Here is a 7,483-nt window from a genome sequence, read left to right as displayed (position 1 = left end):
CTCTGGTAATCAGGGGAGGTCCCTGACTGGGGAAAGGCTGACATTGTTACCCAACTTTCAGAGATAGGAAGGGGTTTAAGTGCTGGATGACCATCAGCTAAATACCAGACATGTACTGACTGGCACAAACCGATGTTCCTTTTTTTCCAGCCCACAGGCACAGAGCTCTTGCTGGCTGTAAGCAGGATCGTTGCAGATACCACACTCCTAGCCTTCCACTGCTCCCCCTCGGCTAGGTGCCATGCCTGCCCAGCTCAGGGCTGGAATGGCACGTCTGAGCGGTGGTGCTGCCTTCAGGGCACGGCAGCCTTCTTGCACTGGTAACACAGGAACCAAGGCTTTTTACCCTGCTACAGTCATGAGCGTGGATAGGTGTCTCTGAGAAAAATAAACGACCTTGACATGCCAGTTCCCTTGACACGTAGTGCCCTTCCCCCCGCCGCCGCCGCGCGCCCTTCCGGCGCTGCCCAAAGCACCTCGGGGGCCAAGCCCGCCCCGCCACAGCACGGTGTTATTCAAAGCCAGGGCAGTTCAGCAGCTGCCAACCACAGGCGAGAAAGCAAGAAAAAGTGTCAGAAAATCGCTTCCTGTGCGCGGCCCCGCGGCCTGACCCGAGGTGGGAGCGAGCCACCTCCCAGCCTGCAGAGGGCGCTCCAGGTCCGCCCTGCCCCACAGGAAGGAGGTCAGTGCCACGCCACCGTCCCGCCTCCGTCCCTCCCCCGCCCACCCAACATCCAGGCGTCCTATTGGCTTCGCTGGTTGCTGTGCACTCCGTCACGTGGGCGGCGGTAGCGGCGCCATGGCGGATCGGTTAACGCAGCTGCAGGATGCGGTAAACTCGGTGAGGCGGGTCCTACTCTCTTCTCTCCCCCAACGCCTGTTGTTCTCCTTCCCGGCAGAGAGGGGAGGCTGCTGCTCGGTCGCGTCCTCTCCTGCCCCACGGTCTCTGCCGCTGCCCCTGGGCTCGGCCGCTGCGTGTTTGAGGGTCTGGGATCCCTTTCCCCACCCCCGCGGTCTCCTGCCCCCAGCGCTGACGGCCCCCAGGTAGAGGGTATCGCTCCGGAGGTGTGTACCCACGTGACGCCGGGGGGGTCATCCGCTGGGATGCAAAATAAAATTGGAATAGCTTTAGTGGAGAAATAAATTATCGATTTCTTTACTGCTTGCAGCTCGCAGACCAATTCTGTAATGCCATTGGAGTGTTGCAGCAGTGCGGCCCCCCAGCCGCCTTCAACAACATTCAGACAGCAATAAACAAAGATCAGCCTGCTAATCCAACGGAAGGCAAGTCTGCGTTTCCTAACAAAACGTGAACGTGTTCTGATATAGTACACTATCATACAAAATCTGTATTTCATGCTCAACAATTTCCCCAGTAGCTGGTGAAATGATTGAAGTTAAGTCATAAATTGATGTCAGCTGTGCTTGCTGCATAAGATTGTGATAGCAGAAATGTAATTTTAAGTGTTAAGTGTGTTGCTATGTATTTCTTGTGCTGGTTTCTTTGCACAGATACAGTAGCTCTACAGATATTAAACCCTTTTAATAGGACTGCTGCAAGAGGTTGTTAGTGAGTTGTACCTTACTTCCAAGAAGTCTTTTTATAAAGAATTAGTTTTATGAAATCATGGATGAATTTAAAATTCTCCATGTCATAAACTTTTAATTATTTGTGTTTCTCCATGTTTCATCTGCTTATGTAATTAATTAAGGAATAATGTCATTATGAATCTCCCCATTGGCATTTGCAGTGATGGTGTTGGCTGTCTTGGGGTTTTTTTGAGAGATGAGAAGCTGGTCTAAGACACTGAAATTAGCAAGCAAACTAAAAGTTCTTTCTGATCTGAGAATTTCAAGTTAGTATTTAAATAACCATGTTATTCTAATCCTGAATCTTTTTTCTTCTTTTCTTTTTTCCTCTTGTTTTTTCTTTTCTCTGAGAAAAGCTTACATATATCTTGTATCAGAGTAGTCTAATACGATATCAGAGGAGACTTGTTTGGAGTGCAGCAATGCACTTTTTAGGACAGTTGAATACTAGCTCTTCATTGGTCTATGGTGGTTTGCTCTGATACTGGAATTAGTTGGAAGAGCCAGCTGAAGGATAATCTGCTTTCTCATCGTAGCTGCTGCTGTCCCAGGTGCCAGCATCAGTGTGGTGCCAGGAGCTAGAGGCTTTGTTAAGGTCTTAAAATGGTAGGTCGTGATTGACCTCTCTTTTGATTTGTCTTTTCCTAAAATTCTGAATATAGTGACTTCACTAAAATCATACAGCCACGTTAGTGATGCTGATGAGGCAAAACAAAACTACCAGTTATGTGTCTTAATAAGAAGGCCTTAAAACTCTTTACAGGTGAACCCTGTGGTGACCCTGACTAAGCTTTAAATGGGTATGTTGGTTATGTTTTTTGTTTTTAAGTTAGTCAAATGTACCTTTGAGACTGTCAATCTCTTCTATAGAATTTTTGCCATTAGAAAGTATTTTCTCTCTCATAATCTGTTGCTTAACACGATTTAAACAATCCGTCTATTTGAATCGCTAGCTTTATGTTGTTTCTAGTGTTCTTTTTTTTTGTCTAGTGGCAGATTTCAAGGGAAGAATTGAAAAGTTAAATGATTTTCTAGCTACTTCAATACTTAATGTAGTGAGTAGGACACTTAATACTGATATCAGTAATTTCTTAATTGGCTAATAGTGATGAAGTTCTAGCTATTTATTCATTTGTACAAAGCCCAGCCCTTTGTATAACCAGTTACGTTGTTTAATCTAGGATTGGAATCAAACTACCTTTATTTTCCTATATGGGTGAGTTCCCATCAGTTGTGATACTGTTGTTTTCTTCATGTAAGACAATTTTTAACACCTGCGTACTTCAAGTCTGTAGATCTTTCTGTGCTGTGTATGCAGAATTGTGCTTATTTCTAACAATACACTGAGTAGGCTGACTTTTCTTTTTTTAAAGAGTACGCTCAACTGTTTGCAGCATTGATTGCAAGAACTGCAAAAGATATTGATGTTCTAATAGATTCCCTGCCTAGTGAAGAATCAACAGCAGCTTTGCAGGTAAGAGTGTTCTTAATTAAAATATCAAAACGTAACTGAAGGCAAACTTCTCCCTTTTTTAACACACATTTTTTACTCGAGGCCATGTAATCTTGAAAAATTATTTTACTATAAGCCTGAATTTTTCGTGAGAGTAGACTGAAAGTATTTTATAGGCTTAGTGGAAACGCTGTACTTGCATCTAGTTCTAAATAAGGTTACACACAGTGAGAATATTTTAAGTTTAGCTTTCTGTTAGAATGTTTAAAAAAAAAAAGTGCTTTTATCATAACACCACAATACTGGAAACTGCTACCCCTTTTTTCTCCCCAGCTGTTCAAATATTAATACAATAGATGCAACAGTACTGATGGGTTGTGGGGTTTTTGTTGATTTTAATTTTTTTTTTCTCTTGGATAATCTTTCACATTCTCTTGCTGATTAGGAGCACGTTTCATTTTGTAGCTGCAGAGCCGATGCTTTACTGAAGCCTTTTGTTCTTCTTTCTGGTTGTTAAAGGGTTTGCAGGCTATCCTTTAAGTTCTCCAGCTCTGTCACAAAACAGTTCTTTCACTTTTCAGTAATAGGCTGTCCTTCTTTGGACCAGCCAAACTTGGTGCTTTTGTTTCTCGCTCCTTCTCTCTTTAGACCAGAGGTATTCTAGGAAGAGTTTGGGAACAGAAAGCAGCTACTGGCCAGGCAGCTATTAGCAGGGGCAGCCACTATCACAACCTCCATTCCCTGCCTTACAGGAGCTGAACAGCTGCAAACAGCTTGTGAATCCTTTCATGATACTCAGCTGTTTCTTGCTTCCAAAAAATGCCTTGGACCCACAATTCAAAGAACACTGCTGTGTTGGGGTTTGTTTGGTGCTTGTTTTGCTGTTATTTCTACAGATTTTGCCTATTAAACAGCATCTTCTTTTTGGCTCTTAACTACTAGATTTACATCAAGTATTTTCTTTTTAGAATGCAACAAGCATGCAAGAGTGCTGTTTCTCTGAGAACCCTATAACTGCTTTAAGATCATCTGAAAGTTTTACACCCAGGTTGATAATCTCTAACTATTCAAAGGCATTTTATGAAAGACTAATACTAGAAGTGCCTGCTAGGCCAAATACAAATGACTTGATAGTGAGTGACATCACGTTTGGTTTTAAACAGAGGGGGTTAAACTTGGAAACATTGCTAGTCACAATAATTGCTGAACATACTAATTGGGCCCATTAACACCAGCATAATTTCATGTAACTGCGTAGTTAATAGCTGAAGATGGCTTTCTTGCTGCAGACAAATTACGGGCTTCTTCCTTGATTGAGCAGGGTCTGATCATAGTGACAGCTGATGCAAGGAAAGCAGGGTGCTCCAGAAAGAGGAGTTAGTTATCCAGTAGAGGCATGCTTTCCTTATAGATGATACTCGAACAGTTTCTTGCTCTGTTAATGCAGAATCTCATTTCACAGGAATTTGTCATCTTTTGGTGTGGCTTTGAGATGTTATCTTGGATTCCATCACTTACTGATTCTAGTTTTGATTCTTATTTTCTATTGTTTAATTTGGTGCAATATTAAAGATACATATTCTGACATTCTTTAAAAAAACCTGGTTTTAAGGTGCTTGAAACCTCTAAAATACACAGTGTAAGTTTTGTTGAGAAGTCGTAGATGGCTACTTGGCTAATAGAGATGTACTTTGGCCGATCTATCTTTTTTTGTACTAAGTTTGTCTTGGTCTATGTTTCAAATCTGAGGCTTGCCTTAAATAATAAAAGGGGCTGCTACACTAATGCCCAACACAATTTACCCTTCCCTTTTGAGTTCCCTGTGGTGAAGCTGGCAGTATGTATTCTGCTTAAATCTGTGGTTTACCTGCAGTCACCCATTTGACAACTGAGACTGAAATAATTGAGCTGGATTGTAAATTTCAAACTTTTACCTTTTGCCATCTTCCTTCTCTGATCCTTCCTCCAAGGGCTATCAAGTCCTTGATGCATATATTCACCTTCACTAAAACCATCAGTGTTGCAGAACAGAAGGTAAATACGTGGATAGAATTTGCCAGTTAGTTTAAGCATGTTTTCTTAAGGACCTGTATAACTGCTTTAAAAAGTATCAATTTGAAACTATTTTGTTTTATTTTTTCTGTTATCCAGTTAGAGTAAGTTTTAGTAGTTTTAAATCAGGTAAATATTTTAAAATACTAAAATATTTTGCGGTTAAAATGTTTTATTTCACTAAACTTTTTCTAACTGAAAAGCAGTTTGGTTCTGAAACAAAATATTGAAGAAAAAAAATGTTAAATAATACAGTTTCATCTGAACTATGCTATTTGACTGAAAGGTTTAAAGAAGTTATGCTTATATCTTGCTGAGCACCTTCCAGTAGGAGAGTGGGGAGAGAGATAGATACTCACTTCTCATCAAGAAAAGCTGTCCTGAGCCAAGAGTTGTAATATGAAAGAAACTAACATCTCTGGTGGAGGGGTTGTGTTTACTCCATGTGGATATGCACTGCTTTAGGCTGCAACCTATAACGAGTTGCATTGAAGTTGCTAGCATGTAATTTGGAGGCTAAAGAGAGAATCTTTTTCTTTTCCAGGTAGCACTAACTGTTCCATAACCTACCTTTAGTAGCAAAGTCCATTTTGTATTATATTTGAAGATCCATACTTTTCTCTCTTTTATTTTAAAGGCTGCTAGTCTGTATCGATTAGAAGAAGAAAATCATGAAGCAGCTGGCCGTCTGGAAGAGGTAGTTTATCGTGGGGATATGCTACTGGAGAAGATACAGAGTGCCCTGGCAGATATCGCGCAGTCACAGTTGAAGACACGGAGTGGAACGCATAGCCAGCCCCTTCCGGACTCGTAGCGGCAGGGGGCACTGCGCCCCTGCAAAACCCAACTGCGAACCCCGCTCTGCATCTGCGAGGAGCTGCGACACCCAGCTGGATCTTGGTGGGCCTGTCGAGTGCTCTGATTGTCAGTAACAACGTCTTTAATCAAAGCTCAAACTGCAGGTTGTGTATGAGGAATGGTTCTACTGTAGAATCAGTGGTTCTGTTCTAGAATTACATGTATTGATGTATGTTTCCATGACTTAAAATACTAACTTCTGAGCTTTCTTTTCTGTTCATAAATATGTCTGACTTCAGTCTGATTTGTTATCTTGATTACACAAACCTTTTCCTCATGTAGTAGAAGAATTCTCCTGCATGAATCCAGAAGGAAAATATATTAAGAGTAATTGTGTAACTTGCTCACTCCTACTTTCAAACATTTATGTTCTTGGTGTATTTTTTTGTAAGGCTCAAACAGACACGCTTGAATTTGCTAGTTCCGTGGAGACAGTGCTAGACAGTGATGTGAATGCAGTGGTGGCCATCTGTTTTAATTAACAGAAATTATAATTAAACCTTTGTATTACTACTTGGCTGGTTTACCACCCTTTACTGAGCAAGTAAAGGGATAAGTAAACTCTAATGTCACTTCGTTCAGGCCACGATAGTCTACTGTTAACCTCCACCCTCCATCAGACTTTTGCACTGGCCATATTGGGCTATTAAAAGGTGAATGTGTCTTACTGATGACACCTTGGCTCTCCAGTTGACGAATCAGGTCTTGGATGGGAGCCAGAGAGTCTCGGTTTGTGCGATACTGCCATCAGTGCACAGTCCTTGTAGCAGTTGGCACCTGTTGTTCTTCAACTCGCAGCAGTCCCACAACAAAAGGATCTTCGGAGAGGCCAGGCAGATTAGACAACTGTTTGACCTTCTCTGTGTTCAACTGTCCACACCAAAAGCCCACTGGTATCCTTTTGGGTCTTCGAAGTACCCCCTCTTGAGGTTGTCAATGCCCAAGATACAAGGGGCTTCTGGGCCTGTTACAATGGGATGTTTTTCCCACTTGTCCCCGGCCAAGCTAACCTTGGCCTCCAGTACTGACAGTTCTTGACATCCCCCTGTCACTCCTGAGATCCAGATAGGTTCTTCCCCTCTATAACTTGATGGCATTAATGTACACTGTGCCCTGGTGTTGATCAAAGCCTGGTACTTCTGTGGATTTGATGTGCCAGGCCATCGAATCCACACTGTCCAATACACCCGATCATCCCTTTCCTCCTCCTGGCTGGAGGCAGGGGCCCTCTATTCCTGTTCTTGGTTGGAGTATTCACTGTCTGACCCTTGCCATGCCAGGCCGGAGATTCCTTCATCAGGGCCAAGGGAGGTGATCTCAGTCTTCCTGTATCTGGGAGATCGCTGATACTTTCTTGTGGTTTCACACCAGCTACATTAACAACCTTCTTGGGTGTCTTCTTCTTGGCAGGGGTCTTTCCTTGCAATTCATGTACACGAGTTTGAAGGTGGGTTGACCATCCCACTTCCTCATGTCCTCCCCCTGGTCACGCAGGAAGAACCAAAGTTCACCATGTGTCATGCGCCTGGG

The 7,483-nt window shown here is 42.7% G+C and overlaps 1 protein-coding gene across 1 annotated transcript; it reads left to right on the top strand.

The window, feature by feature from the left end:
- Positions 1 to 746: 746 nt before the first annotated feature.
- MED21 (mediator complex subunit 21) lies at positions 747 to 6,465 on the top strand. The gene is made up of 4 exons (XM_074871340.1): positions 747 to 841; positions 1,170 to 1,284; positions 2,964 to 3,064; positions 5,733 to 6,465. The coding sequence occupies exons 1-4, from the start codon at positions 800 to 802 to the stop codon at positions 5,907 to 5,909; spliced, it is 435 nt and encodes a 144-aa protein (XP_074727441.1). The 5' UTR covers positions 747 to 799; the 3' UTR covers positions 5,910 to 6,465.
- The last annotated feature ends 1,018 nt before the right edge of the window (positions 6,466 to 7,483 follow it).

The sequence above is a fragment of the Strix uralensis genome, chromosome 5, assembly GCF_047716275.1.
Source record: "Strix uralensis isolate ZFMK-TIS-50842 chromosome 5, bStrUra1, whole genome shotgun sequence".
In the NCBI taxonomy this organism is placed as follows: domain Eukaryota; kingdom Metazoa; phylum Chordata; class Aves; order Strigiformes; family Strigidae; genus Strix; species Strix uralensis.
This window is presented reverse-complemented; position numbering and strand designations above follow the sequence as displayed.